The 15642-nt window shown below is 42.2% G+C and overlaps 1 protein-coding gene across 1 annotated transcript; it reads right to left on the reverse strand.

Annotated features, from left to right (window-relative positions):
- Positions 1-1139: 1139 nt before the first annotated feature.
- On the reverse strand, positions 1140-14966 carry MPHOSPH6 (M-phase phosphoprotein 6). The gene is made up of 5 exons (XM_065899171.1): positions 14876-14966; positions 9694-9806; positions 4470-4560; positions 2290-2384; positions 1140-1838 (listed from the first exon to the last, which is right to left on the reverse strand). The coding sequence occupies exons 1-5, from the start codon at positions 14924-14926 to the stop codon at positions 1706-1708; spliced, it is 483 nt and encodes a 160-aa protein (XP_065755243.1). The 5' UTR covers positions 14927-14966; the 3' UTR covers positions 1140-1705.
- Positions 14967-15642: the final 676 nt, after the last annotated feature.

The following is a 15642-nucleotide window of genomic DNA, read 5'->3' on the forward strand; positions in this document are numbered from 1 at the left end:
TGGGTTATTGGGTGTAACAGTGAGAGGAGCCACTCCCTCTGCCTCTGTTGATCCCAGACCATACATTCTGACCATGATGAGAGCAACAGCCCCATCTGAGAGGTCAGTGGTTCAAAACATAAATTACATTTTGTAAGATGGAGTGTTGTACCCCACCTAGGGCCATGACTGAATCTTCAGTAGACCATTCCACCAACCTATTACACCCACTGCTCCTGGGTGTTGGGGTATGTGCTAAGACCAGTGAATTCCAGAGGCACAAGCCCACTGCTCCACATCTTCTATTGGGAAATGGGTTCAGCTATTGGAAGTAAGGCTGTGCAGAACATCTTGAGGGATTCCACAAATCCATGGATTGTGGTGCCAGTGAAGCACTGTGAAAAACTTCGAGCTTCTGCCCCAGGATGTAGGGAGCCAGAAGGTGCACTGTCCTCGCCTTCACAATGAACTAGAGTCAGATTAACTTCAAAGTCACAAGCTCTTCATAACTCACCAGAGAACTGAGGTCACAGAGCAATCTGAATCTAAGGAGATTCAGAGAGAGGAGAAATGCACCTCATTTAATTGCTGGGAACATAATTAGATGAAATCAGTATTTCTTAGATGTCCTAGGTATATATCTCCAGACGGACAGACACACCTACACACTTAATTCCATGGGCTTCTGTATTTACTACTTAGAATAAGGTTCAGATTAGGAGATGGTCTGCTTGGCGGTAAATTCTACTGGGCTGAACTATCAAAAATCGATAATTGTTTTTGACCCATGAAAGGCAATTTCTTTTTTCTTTTTTTTTTTTTTTGTGGTACGCGGGCCTCTCACTGTTGTGGCCTCTCCCGTTGCGGAGCACAGGCTCCGGACGCGCAGGCTCAGTGGCCATTGCTCACGGGCCCAGCCGCTCCGCGGCATGTGGGATCTTCCCAGACCGGGGCATGAACCCGTGTCCCCTGCATCGGCACGTGGACTCTCAACCACTGTGCCACCAGGGAGGCCCAAGGCAATTTCTTACGGTTCAACCTAATACATCACCATATTCTAAATTAATGGCTGTTTTTAAAAAGTTACTAATTGGACAAAAGCTCCAATACTGAATTACACTAAAATTATTATTTGAAAGTATAAGAGAATGAAAAAGTACATGAAAACATGTATTTATTACAGAACAATTTTTTTTCTTAATTAATTAAAGGCTTTAAACAAAAAAACATAATTCCACACACTGACATTGACTTGGTAGCATGGAAATATTTCAGCCTGGAGAGGCATGTTTGTTCTTGATGAATTTACAGATAATAAATTCTCATGACATTTGATTCCGAAATATATGTATGAACTGACTTGACATGATTATAAACATAAGGGCAATTTAAACACTGGTATCAGTTTACATGAGTCAATTCAAGGTCAGTGACTGGAGAACTATATTAAAAAAATCTGAGATAAAAAATTTTTTACGAAGCAACCACGTACCTATGTACAGTTGAAGATCAAGGGTTAAAAATCCACTCTTGATGAATACCATTAAGCAAAGGATGTATAACATCCAACACACATCTGTTCCAAAAACAGCATGTTTCCAAAGTTATACATTTCTGTACAAATAAACATTGCAGCATTAATAACTATAGAGGAACCAACAGAATGAGTTCCAAAATGTGCTAGTTCTCACAAGGCATCCCTGAGCCATATCTTAAGCCACCAGTTTTAATCTTGGGGTTTTAAGAACATCTTCTTTGTTTTAATTGGTTTTATGTCTCCATTTTCATCTTCTTCATAATTGGCACGGTCTCTTTTTTTGGCAAACTTTTTCCCAATTGTCCCCACCAAGGTCTCGTATCTGTTAAGATGATATACACAACAAGTTTAGTTTCAAATAAAAAAGGTAGGAATCAAGACTTGTCAAGAATATCAAACCAAGTACGTAACAAAGAATAAGAAAAATCAAAACTTTGATTAAAAGAAACCATCTGATTTAAAATTTATGAACTTCTCTATGAACGATTAAATTCTTCACTGTTTTTGGTTTTCCATTATCCTAAATAAACTGAGATGTATATTTAAAAATATGTATTAGAAGCAGCAGTAGAAATAAGCCCTCAATTTGCCAGCCTGTGACAGGTATAAATCCACCCCAGGCCATGTTAGAAGATGACTAAGCCAAAATGACTTCCTGCTGGGGTACTCCCTTCAAAGGTACGGTAGTCCAGTCACCATGCGGAAAGAGTGCACATGTGAGAGACAGTGAATGCTGGGCTCAGATTATAAAGCTGGTCCAAGGTAACAGTTACCTTCTAGCCATTTCTTCATCTGACACATCGAGCTCCACTGTTTCCTCTTCAACTTCCTCTGCTTTGTTCTTAGCATTCATCTGAAGCATTAATTTCTGAAAAATACAACAATGGGGACTAACAGGGCTGGAAAAAGCTTGTTAAAGGAACTGGTGTCAAACGTATTTGAAGGTAGAGACACAGAAGCCACAGAATCTACAGGACTAACCAAAATTTATAAGGGATTCTCTATAATACTTTATTCTACAATAAGCAGATAGAAGCCAGCTCTGAATTAAAATAATAATAAGACAAAGTTCCACTAGATTAGACTTACTGTTAATGAATTTAAATGTATTTTAGATCATAAATTTATTAGTTACTTGTATCTAAAGCAGGTACACTGCTGACACACTCTAGTGACTGGGGGAAAGAAGAAGTAAACTTTCAGATACCTTTTGAACTTCCCGACTTTGAGCCAAATGGGAGAAACACTACAGTCAAGAGTAATTTTAAATGTAGTTTTTGGTGGTGGTTGAGGAAGAGGAGCAGCAAACTGCTGGAAGAACTGGAAGGCTGGCTCTGGTATAATTAGGAGACCTCCCCCACCCCTGAACAGGCGGGTGGATAACGCACTGATTTTCACATGATGTCCACGCATCATGGGTCTCTCCATTTCTTTTTCTTACGTTAACCTTTTCTTGATAGTTATCCTCTGACAGACTTAAAAAAAAAGTACACTACCTCTTATCACTAGAAACACATAGATATTAAAAAATGTGTTCTAAGTTCATCCTGCTTATAATAAAGTAAGTACTCTCAAGTTGGTATCATTCTTTTTATAACCAGGTACATTGAACTTTTCTCACAATTTATGACAGCTCAGACCCGCAAGCCAAACAGTTCAAAACCTTTCCCAGAGAGAATATGTTCAGTGTTACAGAGTGTCAGTGATTAAAGTCATTTTCTAATAACTTCCCACGTCAAATTTGGAGGGCCAGATCAACTCCTTTTCCCACTGTATCAGACATACTTTGGAGTCCTTGCCTGCCCAATACCCTAGTCTCTGGGCATCATCCACTCATAATCTTTGCTATCTTTTTTTCCCTTTTACCCCATTGTCCTCTTTGTCTTCCTAATCTAAAGCTTAAGCAGGCCAAAACAAGGAAATATATTAAAAACAAACACTTTGTGTTGATTCTGTGTAAAGTAAATTTAACACCTTAATTATCATATCCCCTCAAAAAAGGAAGAGAAAGAAAATCAACCTACAATCTTTAAATAAACTCTGGCATTTAGTTTGGTTAACTGTGGTTCCTATAAGCATCCTGAGAGAACTGGTTTTCAACCGGGTATGATTTTGCTTGCCAAGGGACCTCTGGCAATGTCTGGACACATTTTTGGGGGTCACAACTGGGGTGTATATATGTATCTAGTGGGTAGAGGGTAGAAGCTAGGGATGCTGCTCAACATCCTACAGTGCACAGGAAAGCCCCCACCATAAAGAATAATCTGGCCCCAATTGTCAAAAGTGCCAGGGCTAAGAAACCGTGGCTTCAAGTGATAGTTACAAAACTAAGCTTTATACTACAAACCTCCATTTGGTTGGTCAAGTACCTGACAGATGGCTTTCAATATATAAGCCAGAGTTGTAATAGTTATTTGTTAAACGAAGGTCTGTGCTTCTCTACAAACCCGAGATAGGAAAATTAAAATGAACGTCTCAGTTATAAGCTGAATATTTCGTTTTCAGACAAACTTTTCAAAGATTCATTTAAAAATCTATTTACAAGCTTGGATTAAAACCTGTCCATTAAAAAGTCAAATTACTCAAATTTTAAGTAACATTTTTTCCACTAGAAAAGATACATTTATAGATGCCAGAAAATAATTTTTTATAATAGCATCATATGAATAAAATCCTGACATTCCTGCAAAAGAACTGAGGTAAAATTCTAACACTTAACAGTGGCACTTTCCGGGACTATATACTGCTATATTAAATTATCTACTCAATTCTATCATAAAACTAGACTGCAATGCCTATAATTTCTTTAAATAGCTACAGCAATAGTTCAAGACTTGCTATTTTCTATATAATGAGGAGAAATGGTATCTGGTGGGGAAAAACCTAAACCCAATTATAAGCAGAAAGAATTCAATTGGAAAAATCTTAAATGTGAAGCAATTATATTTAATACCTCAACCTCAGGATTAAAACCTCTGAATGACATTCTTCCGTAGAGAAGATCTTCACATAACAAGAAACTCTGCTCTTCTATTATGAAACTCCTAGACGAGAAAATAAACCTGTATTAATACCATGACTACTTATAACGAAGCACAGCAAATAAAAGTCAAGATTTCAAATGAAAAATACATCTTATGGTTCTCAGCGGAATCAAGAAAAAATACAGTAATATTTATGACCTAGGATTAGAAATAAAAACTGATTAATTTGGTCAACAAAAGCATTAGGAGGCAAGAGCGGCAGGGCACCTGAATTTTCCAAAAGTGAAGCAAAGGTTCGTTGACGTTTATACCCCCCACTAAGTTTTTATTAAATCTGCAGAAATTAGTTAGTGTCCTAGGTAGCTTTAAAAGAGTGTTTTAATTGGAGCTCTTAGCTGTAAATAATGACTGGCCCTGGATGACTTAAGTAGAGAAGTAATTTATTATAAGGATACTGGTATCTCACAGAATCAATGGGAGAGCTGGATGAGCAGAACTGGAAAATGGGCAGAAACAGGGTAGCTAGGTGGCTGACTCCAAACCAAAATCAAGCTACAAAACCACCCTGGTAAAAATGACACTGCTGCTGAGAGGGCATCCAGGATGCACTGTTGCCCTGGAAATGTGATGCAAGTGTGAATGTTTCAGTCTCCAAAAGGGATTCTCCCGTGAGTCACCAGTGTATGACCCCAATTCCAGGTAAGCATATCCGACCACAGCCCAGCAATCAACCATAAAGCAAGCCAGGAAAGCAGATACTTGGCCTTTATGGCAGATTGTTCCTTGTCAAGCAATCCTGCCCTGCTTCTTGTCATGATGCGCTCATTCATTCACTCACTTGGCAAACGCTTGTTAAACCAAACTGTGTGCCAGGCACTGTTCTAGAGCTGGGGAGACAGCCATTACTGAGAGGCTCTGCTCTCATGGAGGTTACATTCTAGAGGGGGGCCAGATAAAAAATAACAGACTTATACAATGGATAATCATGAAGAAGGTTATTCCACTCCTGGCCACAAGGGAGCAACTGGTACCAAACCAGCCCGCCAACTGTAACCAAAAAATTTAGGCACATGTTCTCTTGAAGTTTTTGTTCAGCCTCTTCCATAAACTAGGGATTCCCTTTCAACCGGCCGATCTTGTTTCTTGTGAAGTACAGGTGATAAAACATCACCAATGTCCCCAGTAAATCATCTCCCTCAGGAAAGCACCATACATATGCATTTAAGCATTCACTTAAGTTAAGAGGTGGACCCAAAGGCCAGGAAAGGATCCATAGTAGGGCCACTGGCCCCTCAGAGGGCTTTCCCATGGGTTTCTATTGGCCCAATAACTGTAACATTAATATAAAAAGGAGCATAAGTGGTTTGTTATCTACAGCATAGTTTCAATGATGAGCGACACTAATTCAGTTAGCAAATAAGGGAAATATTCATCTATTTTTGCAGATGAGAAACTACTGCTCAGAAAAAAATAAACAAACTTGCCTAAAATAATATGCCACAAATAATATGCAAGGCAAAACAGGGCAAAAACTCACTGCTGAGAAATAATTCTCTATGGGACTCTCTCATTTCAGCACACCTTGTGAGTGAGGCACTAAATGCCCATTTGTTCCGAAATATCTTTTTAAGGATATATGCACAGTGAACAGCTTTGAAAGGCAGAGCTTTGCCTTCATTCTTCCTCTGGAGCAAAGCGCAGACTTGCTCAATGCCCAGTATAATAAAGATAATGCCTCCATTGGAGCCAAGGGCGAGTCTGTTTGCAGTCTAGTATCAAAGACTCAGGTTTCCTAAGCTCAGGACTTCGCTGTGATGCAAACCTACTGTGGGTGCCACATCCTCCTCCCTGGGATCAGGGGAAATGATGCCAATGTGATGCTCCTGCTGCTTGCTGTGCTGTGAGTAATAAAGTCCTCTGTCTCTGACTCAGGAATCTCGTACCTTCCACCAGGATCCATGAAACTGTGGCAGGCTAACTTGTCAGTTTGCTAAGTAGGGTCAGTCTCAGAGTTCACAGTTCTTAAAGTTCACCAGGCCACAATGCACAAGCACGAGAAGCACAGAAGGCAAAAATACTTTTTAAACAACATCCTATGGCAAAGGAGTAATTAAAATGGCTATACTCACATCCTCTATACCACGGCACATCCTTTCGAGAAAAACCATATAGCCACAACACAGCAAAACCTTGGATCTGGTAAATTCTATTCCTAGTATTCCTAAGTATTTTATGTCAGGTTCCCTGGAAACAGTCTCTGAGACAGAGTTACGTGCAGAAGTTTTACTGGTGAGTGCTGCGTGGCAGATGCCCCTCTATGGAAACGAAGACTGCAAGACTGGGCTGAGGGAGAAGCTGACTTGCAACGTGGCTACGCCAAGACCTCAGCCCCTACAAGAAACTCTAGGAAGCCCTGCAGTTGTTCCAAGTTGAGACAAAGAAGCCAGACCCTCAGCCGCCTACATAGCCTGGTCACTGGCTAGGGGTGTCCCAAAAGGGGAGGTATGAACACTGAACAGCCCTAACAGTCACTGAGTTATAGCCCAGTGCAGCTGAATGGCAACCTCTAGACTCCCAGAGCATATACACAATGGAATCTCCAGTTTCACAGATAGCAGTAACCCTCTGCAATAATCCAGATGACAATACCAAGTAAAGATTCACAGACACAAATGAGCAAAAAGAGTGGGTGAATTTCATAATATTCAAGTATAAGGAAACACATATACTGCTAACATTTCTTGTGTTTTATACCGGGCACTGTGGTCACTGCTTCACATACATTATCTCATTTACTTCTCATAATGTAAGTGACAGATACTATTATCACACCCAATATACAAATGACAAGACAGGTTCAATAACTTGCCCAAGATCCCAAGTAAGCAAGTAGCAGAGATGGGCATCAAACCCAGGTCTGCCTGTCTCCAGAGCCCATGCACTTAATTAACCAATCCATTCCACTCTCTCCCTATTTGGGGTGTTAAAACACACACACCCCAGGGACATACCATCCATTTACCCCTCCAGATCTATTCCCCACTCTCCCCGCCCCCCATCAATGCCTTGGGAGGCTGATCTGAATGTAATACATGGAAGGGCTCCTTTGCTGTCTGGAACGGCTGGCTCCCTTCCTATGGGATTACTTGGGCTGGCCGTGCCCTCAAATAAAGGTAGCAACACTTGTAAGATGCTCTCTCCACACAGCCTGTCTTGAGACTCAGTAACCATTCCCTCCCCTTGATCCTCCAGGCCTGGAGTGGAAATTATTTCTACTATACAAGCCACCGAGGTGCTGCACTGTCCACAGTGGCTCCCCTACACCTGCTCACACTTTGGTGTCTCTGTTATACGCTCCTCAAATTACCCAATTTGACAGTGTCATCTCTTCCTGCCGACATCCTAAACTGATAATTTGTTCCTATACATAAACAGGACACTGAATGATGGCAAAAGGTTATTATTTGCTGCTGTGGTCTGAATGTTTGTCCCCCCCCCCGCAACCCCCACATTCATATGTTAAAATCCTAACCCTCAAAGATGATGGTACTAGGAGGTGAGGCCTTTGGAAAGTACATAAGTCATGAGCGTGGGGTTTCATGAAGGGTTTAGGGCCTTAGGAAAGAGACCCCACAGAGATCCTTAGCCACTTCCACCAGGTGAGGACACAGCAAGAAGGCGCTGGCTATGAACCAGGAAGAGGGCCATCATCAAAACATGACCATGCGGGTATCCTGATCTTAAAATTCCAGCCTCCAGAACTGTGAGAAATAAATTTCTGTTGTTCATGAGCTTCCCAGCCTGTGGTATTTTGTTATAGTACCTGAACAGACTGAGACACCTACCTCCCTAGGAAAGGAATGTAGAGGTCATTTTTCTGGGACTAACATGTTGTGTTGGGGGGAAAAAAAACAATACTGAAAACAGGATACAAACTGTCTTGCTTTTCAATAAAAGCCAAGTAACAAAACATGTGGCAAAACTTTGAGCAAGTTTAGCCAAGGCATAAAATTAAATTATAGCTCCTTACCAGTAACAGTCCTTTCCTACCAGCCCCTGCTCCCAAATTCATACCATCTTCAGCATCATCTTTGCCTTCCTCACCAACATCTTGCTTCCTCTGAGAAGCAAGAGAAAAGCAAGTTGAGAAGCAAGCAGAGAAAACAAAATACCTTCCTTCCATCCCTCCTGGTGGGACGTACTTTCTATCTTTAGAGAAGCATGTCTAACCTTCCAGAAAAGATTCAGAAAAAGCGCGCCAAATGAACCATGGAAAACAATGTGTTAGAAAGAAAATAAATTACGAGGTATGGAAAGGAAAGACATAAATGGGCCTGGAGACAATAAGCAGCATCTTCAGTCATTTGACAAAATTTAAATAAAACTGCCACACCACAGAGGTTACCAAGGTAAGAAAAGCATCAAGGAGAAATGATAAGTAGCTTCCAGAAGAACTTAGAAAAATTAATTGATGATGTGAATCCTTCACTCCTTCATTCAAAATTTATTATGCATCAGCCAAGCTTAGAGGTGGAAGAGAAATGATCTAGTGTGTTATCAAGCTTCAGTAACGACTAGCTGGTGACCCTGGCCTAGTTACCCTCCCTTAAGCTTCAGTTTCATCAACTATAAAATGGAAGGAATGATAGTAGCCAGCTCTCAAGTTTGCTATGAGGATTAAATAATTAAGAGATGTAAAGTGCGTAGCCCAATTCCTAGAACACACCATAGACTCAATTCATCTTAGCTAAGATGACTGGTATTAATGGCAAAAATTAAAAAAAGAAAATAAAACATTCTTGACCCGCCTTTACAAAGCTCAGCCTAATGGAGAACTCTGTTACTGAAACAAAACTGGAGAGGCTTGAAGAACACATCTAATCTTCAGAACTTAATATGATACAGAGCACATTACTGATTCTCATAAAAGGTCTCCAGTTATTACCAGAGATATACAGGCTGGATTCCTTTATTCAATGTAAAAAAAAGAATGATGTTATAAATGATGGCTGAGGACCAATAAAAATGTATAAATCAAACTAGAACTCTTACAGACTTAATAATTTAAAAAAATTTGCAAGTCTAGTTCAAGAAACTGAATAGATACTATTTCATGGGTTTTATGTCATGCAGTGATCAATCACATTTACAGGGATTTCCCTTTGAACGCCCAAAGTGTCATAAAAAACCTACTCTTTCTCTTTAAGCTCGGGCAAATCCAAGTACCAGCGCTCTTCACTAATGATTTTCTTTTCTTCCTCTTCTAGTTGTTTCTTGGTTTCTGAGTCCAGTCCCCTTTGCATGAACTGTCAAAACGAAACAAAATCAGTGTCAGCAACTATTTTTCCCAGCTTACAGTTGAGGAAAACTCAACCTGCCCTCCCTCATTTCTCTGGAAATCCTGTCTCATGGGTGGGGGTGGGGTGACCAAGCAGCTTAGCCCTGCCCTTGACAACACCACTTCAGGAGGGAGCCTGCTAGAGCACATAAAAAGCAACATGTGTACTTCCTTTAGAAGACTTTAAAAGAGCTTTACCACATTTTAGTTTTTCTGATTTAATAAAACAGGCAAAAACCCCCAACTGTATTCAATAAGTATCATGTTAAATATTTCAGTTTTACATAATAGCCAGTGAGCAAGGGCTAAGACAAAAGACTGATCCACAGAGCAGGACAGGCAGGTTGAGACAGAAAGTGAGGGGGCCACAAAGGAGAGGATGCTCAGTACTATCCGAACGTCTCTCTGACCTGGGAAGCCCATCGGCCTTTGCACCTGCTGACCTGGATTTGTAATGCCCTTCTCAAGTTCTTCCACCTGGCCAACTTCTAGCCCTTCTGACATAGGTAAGGCTACTCCATCTCTGTAAAATCGTCCCTGACAGCTGCAGGCGAAATCAGCATCTCTCTCCTAGAAGCTTCCCATGGCAGCTTCAACTAGTCTCAGGACATTTTAATTTCTTGAGTGTCTGTTTTTTCTGAAGACCTTCAGGGCAGGGACTGTGTTTGGATCATCTCCATCAGTACCAGCATGACGAATGATGCATTGTAAGGGCTCTGTGAACACAGATGGCCGCAAAGCTGTATCTGTAACCCCACTGCTCTTCACCTACATCTATCTTCTGAAACGCTCATCAACTCTACGGCTGCACTTGATTCTAAAATCTGCAGAAGCTCAACTCAAAACAGGCCAGTCCTGCTGTTAGTCTCTTCCTAGCACAAACAATAACTATATTTCCTCAGGAGACAGATGAACAAACCAAGAAGTTAACTGCAGCAAAATGATGAAGTATCAATATGGGAAAAAATAAATTCAGAAAACATCCAGGAGCACCCCAGAAGTTAGGTCTAGGGTTCCACTGGGTTCCATTAATCCCCATTTATTTCCCTTATCCAGGCTCCATATTACTTTCCCCTCTACTCCAGCTCTTCCAAAAACACAAGCATTTTTAGGCATAAGGGCTTTACCAAAGGCTACAAAATGAAATGACAAGACTTGAAAAATGTTCACAAATACAGTGATAACATCAAGTTCTGATGATGATGTAGAGAAACTGGATCACTCCTACACCGCTGGTGAGAAAGTAAAATGGCATAACCTCTGTGGAAAATAGCTTGACAATTTCTTACACAGGTAAACATCCACTTACCATAGAACCCAGCAACTGTCCTCTTGGGCATTTATCCCAGGGAATGAAAACTTACATTCACTCAAAACGTTATACAAGAATTTTCACAGCAGCTCTATATGCAACAGCCCCAAACTGGAAACAACCAAAATACTCTTCAAGAGGTGAATGGTTAAGTATATGGTACATCCATAGCATAGAATATTACTCAGCAATGAAAAGGAACTACTGATTGACTCAATAACCTAGAAGGATCTCAAGTGAATTACGCTGAGTGAAAAAAGTCAATCTCAAAAGGTTACACATTGTAATGATTACATTTATAAAACATCTTTGAAGTAACACAATTATAGGAATGGGGAACAGATCCGTGGTTGTCAGAGGTTAGGCATGATAGAAGGGAGTGGGCGTGGCTACAAAGGGGTCGCTCAAGGGAACTTGGTGGTGACGGAACAATTCTGTATCCTGAATGTGGTAATGGTTCCATAAAGCTACACACGATAAACACTCTCACATACACCTGCCCCCACACATGAAGCAGTGCATGTAAAACAGTGAAATCTGAGCAGGCTCTGTGGATTGTACCACTGTCCATTTCCTGCCTTTGCACTGCACTCTACCAATATAAGACAGGGAGGTGAAGTGTGCACGGCATCTCTCTACATGTTTTGCAACTTCTTGTGAATCTATCATTATTTTAAATAAACATAAAAGAAATGTTCGCAATCTATCTAAAGTGTTTTGTAGTCCTCATCCTTTCACCTCTGTGTCTATAGCCTCACCATAGGAAAGATGAATTGGCAGTTTCTGTAATGCATACCCTGTACTTCCCACTCCTCTGCCTCTGCTACTCAACATCACGCTTCAATTTCCTGCCTGGCAAAATATTTCTCTGGGAAGGCCCAGAGCATGTGTCCTTTGGGTCTTCCCTGACTTTTTTGGCCAAGCTCTTCTCAGGTCTGTTCCCATAAAAGAATACCTTTCCCTACTTCTAAGACAGCCTTATGAACACTGGCTCATTATGCTTTTTCTGTGCCTCCCAAAAGACTAAAATTATGAATAGTAGACCATGTCTTTTGTTCATCTTGTATTACTAGTACTCAGGCAGTACTTGGTACCCGAGAGGAACTCAATAAATTTTCTCTGAACGTGAGTCTAGACTTGTCTTATTTTTCCAGACTCCCTTTCTTGGATGGCTCTCTTTAAACCTAGATGCTTCATTTCATCACTTATACTCTTGGTGGTGAAACTCATCAGTCCTGCCCAACTGCCCTTTTACCTCCTAATTTTAGTCAGGTAGATATTATTTATGGTATACAAAATACACACACACACACACACACACACACACGCATTCTGTACACATGGAAAGGACAGATCATCCTGTGAATATGAATCAAGAAACTCCCCAATTCTCCTGACTCTACAGCATCTAAGAACATACTCTAAAGATAGTGATTTAACTTTACTCACAACTGACGGCCTACGGCAGGTCTCACAAACTAGTACAGTCCTTAGGCTGGATGTATACTGTTGTAAATAAAGCTTTACTAGAACAAGGTCATATTCATTTGCCTCTGAGCCACAATGGAAGAGCTGAGTAGTTGTAACAGTGGCCGTTTGGCCCACAAGACTGAAGTCTCTTTACAGAAAAAGTTCACTAATTTCTGTCTTAAGAGTCCAAAAGAGCTAAAATCACAAGTAAGTACCCTCTCTACAACCGCTCCATCATACTGACAGCCCTTCCACCTACCTCCTTTACTTTCTACTTCTGCTCAGGATCACCCTCCAGCCCCCAATAGCTGACCAAGACAGAGGAATTCGAGTACGCTAGAAAACAAATGAGTCAGTATTAAATCCTCAACTCTCTCATTCTTACTCTACAATTAGCTCTGGCTGAACAGCTACGCTAGATAAGGAAACCGAATGCAGCTGCTCCATTGCTTCTCAAAGGATACCCCACTCTATCTGTATACACTGTGTCTCCTGGTATCCTGCCAGTTCTTTCTCATCAATGGCTGAAGTTGCTAACCCACATAGAGAACCTGGGTAATTTTTTTCTCTCTCTTTTGCTTCCAATGTCCAGTTGTGTCTTCCCCAATCACTCAAGAAGGGGTGGATAATTTTTTTAAGTTAACTTCTTCCTTCCTAACTGAAGAGTCAGATAGTTGGTCTGAGCCCTAATTACCCAGCACATCTTCACTTGACTTATTCCAAGAGCTAAAACAACTGCTAAAATCTTTTCAATGTCTGCTTTGCCAGTCCACTTCTCTGAAACTTACATGTTGTTACAAACCATAAGCAAAAATAAAAACTCTGTTCAGTAAAGATTCAAATGTTGCTAATATGCTTGAAAGAAGTACTTTAGAAATGATAAATTATGCTATGATTTACCCTGCGCCCTCACTCTCCCTATTCATCCCTAGTTACACCCTAGCTCAACTCCATTCATGTCTTGCACATGCAACATTTAATCTTTCAAAACATTACTCATGCCTTGCTTCCCTTCACTGGGAATTCCATTATTCTGTAAACATGACAGCTAACAGTCTGCATCTATGAGTGGTGTTCAGCAACAAGCAGTACAGATAGTAATTAAGAGCAGGGGCTTTGAAGCCAGACTGCCTGAGTTTAAGTCCTGCCAATACTCTTTATTGCTGTGTAGCTTTGGGCAAGTTACCTACTTCTTGTTTCAGGTGCCTCCGCTCTAAGAGAGGGATAATAATCGTGCCCACCGCAAAGGGTTATTACGTGGATTTCACACGTTATGATATGCAAAGCACTGAATGTCTACCACACAGTATGTTTGCCACTACTATTAAGTTTTAAGGCTTGGGTGTTCCTCTTGTTTTAATTCCTGTATTCATTTCATACACCCTTGTCTTCCCCCACACAACCCTGAAATTATTTGGTTAAACTGATTCAATTTCAAATCTGAAAATCACTTTTCTTTCAAGTTGGGTGACATAATTCACTTTCACCTCAACTGTTAAAATTCTCTCTATCCCCATCATCACCTGAAACCCCTCACCCAGATCATTAGTTCTAGCTGGTCGTTATGACTGCAGTTTGGTCCCTTGTCGGGTCTTTCTTTCACCAATGTATTCTCCACTGGACAGTTAAAGTAACGGTGAAAAGTAAAAAGCACAGCTCATGATACTTTCCCCGGTGCGCAACTGCTTCCCAATGCTCACAAGATAAAGAAAAAAATCCTTAACCTGGCCTAAAATTTCTTGCATCTTGTGATTACTGTCTCCTTTTCCGGGCCCATTTCTTGCTACTTGCCTTCCAGACATACTGAACGACCTCTAGTTCTTGGAAATAACGGCTTTTTTGGGTTTTGCCTCTCAGACTTCTGAACTCGCTTTCCCCACAGTCTATGCCGCTATGTACCCAACCCTCCCACCTACCCTTCAGTCTCTACTAGACGCCATTTCCCTCAGAAGCCCAAGTAAATTCCAGGGGCTTCCGGCGACTCTAGCATCACTGCACTTAGTACACTGCATCCTAACTGCCTGCTTAGGCGTCTCTCCTATCCGGCCGCGGGCTTTAAAAGAGAATCCGACGGATTTATAATCCGGTTCCCAGTGCCTAACTCAGAGCAGGCGCTAAGTGAATGAACGACCGCGAGAGCTGGAGGTCCTCCGGGGCCTCTCGAATGCCCCCATACGCCCGCCGCCTCGGCTCTAGCCAGGTCTGGAAGACCGGGTACTCCCGCCGCCCGACCCGCATCCCTCGCGTCCCCGCACCTTCATGCGCAGCAGGTTCTTGGACAACTTAGTTTTGCGTTCGGCCGCCATACTGAGCACCGCTGCGGCCGTGCTCCGCCACTAGGTCCGCCGCGCATGCGCGATGCTGCGTGCGCGTCAGCGCCTGCTTACGTACATCGCGTCGTGCCGCCCCGTGGCTCCGCCCCCGTTTTTCGCGCTTCAGCTTGGCCCGCGCTTTTCGCGCGTCGCCTCAGGGAGCGCTCGCCTAGTGAAGAAGCTCAGGGGAGAGGCGCGGCCGCCAAAGCAGGAGTGACAGCGACTTGACGCCGGGAGGGAGACCCCAAAGAGTCCTGGCCGCTGTCGGCCTTCCCCGAGGGCTTCGACCGGGCCCCTCAGGCCGCGCACCGGCTGAGCGCCGCCCGCCTCACGGACCCAGTCCTGCCTCGCCGACCCAGTCACCCTGGTGAGACCTTTGAGATAGTTGCCACAGCAGCCGTCGCCCCCACGCCCCCGACCGTTTCTTTCACGTGTTTCTAACGTGGCTGGCGGGCTTTCTATGTTCTGCATCACTTTACGTGTCATAAGTTCATTTTATATCCTCGATAACCCTATGGGGCGGTCATTATCCCCTTGTTACAGTTGAGTAAACTGAGGTACAGGCAGGTTCCAGAACTAGCCCAAAGCCAGAGGGAGGGAGGTGGGGGATGAACCCAGGCGGCCTGGCCGCAGAATGGCCCTTACAAACAGTGTTAAATCCACCTGTTAACTGGTGTGTGCGTCTCTGAACCTGAATGATCTGTCAACGA

Source organism: Phocoena phocoena, chromosome 20, assembly GCF_963924675.1.
Source record: "Phocoena phocoena chromosome 20, mPhoPho1.1, whole genome shotgun sequence".
NCBI classification, from domain to species: Eukaryota; Metazoa; Chordata; class Mammalia; order Artiodactyla; family Phocoenidae; genus Phocoena; species Phocoena phocoena.

Coding starts and splice junctions, on each gene's coding strand:
- MPHOSPH6 (XM_065899171.1), bottom strand. CDS start 14,926: ATGGCGGCCGAACGCAAAACTAAGTTGTCCAAGAACCTGCTGCGCATG. Junction 4,561..9,693: donor CCCGAGCTTAAAGAGAAAGA/GTAGGTTTTTTA, acceptor TTTCTCGTCTAG/GAGTTTCATAATAGAAGAGC. Junction 2,385..4,469: donor GTTTTAATCCTGAGGTTGAG/GTATTAAATATA, acceptor TGTATTTTTCAG/AAATTAATGCTTCAGATGAA.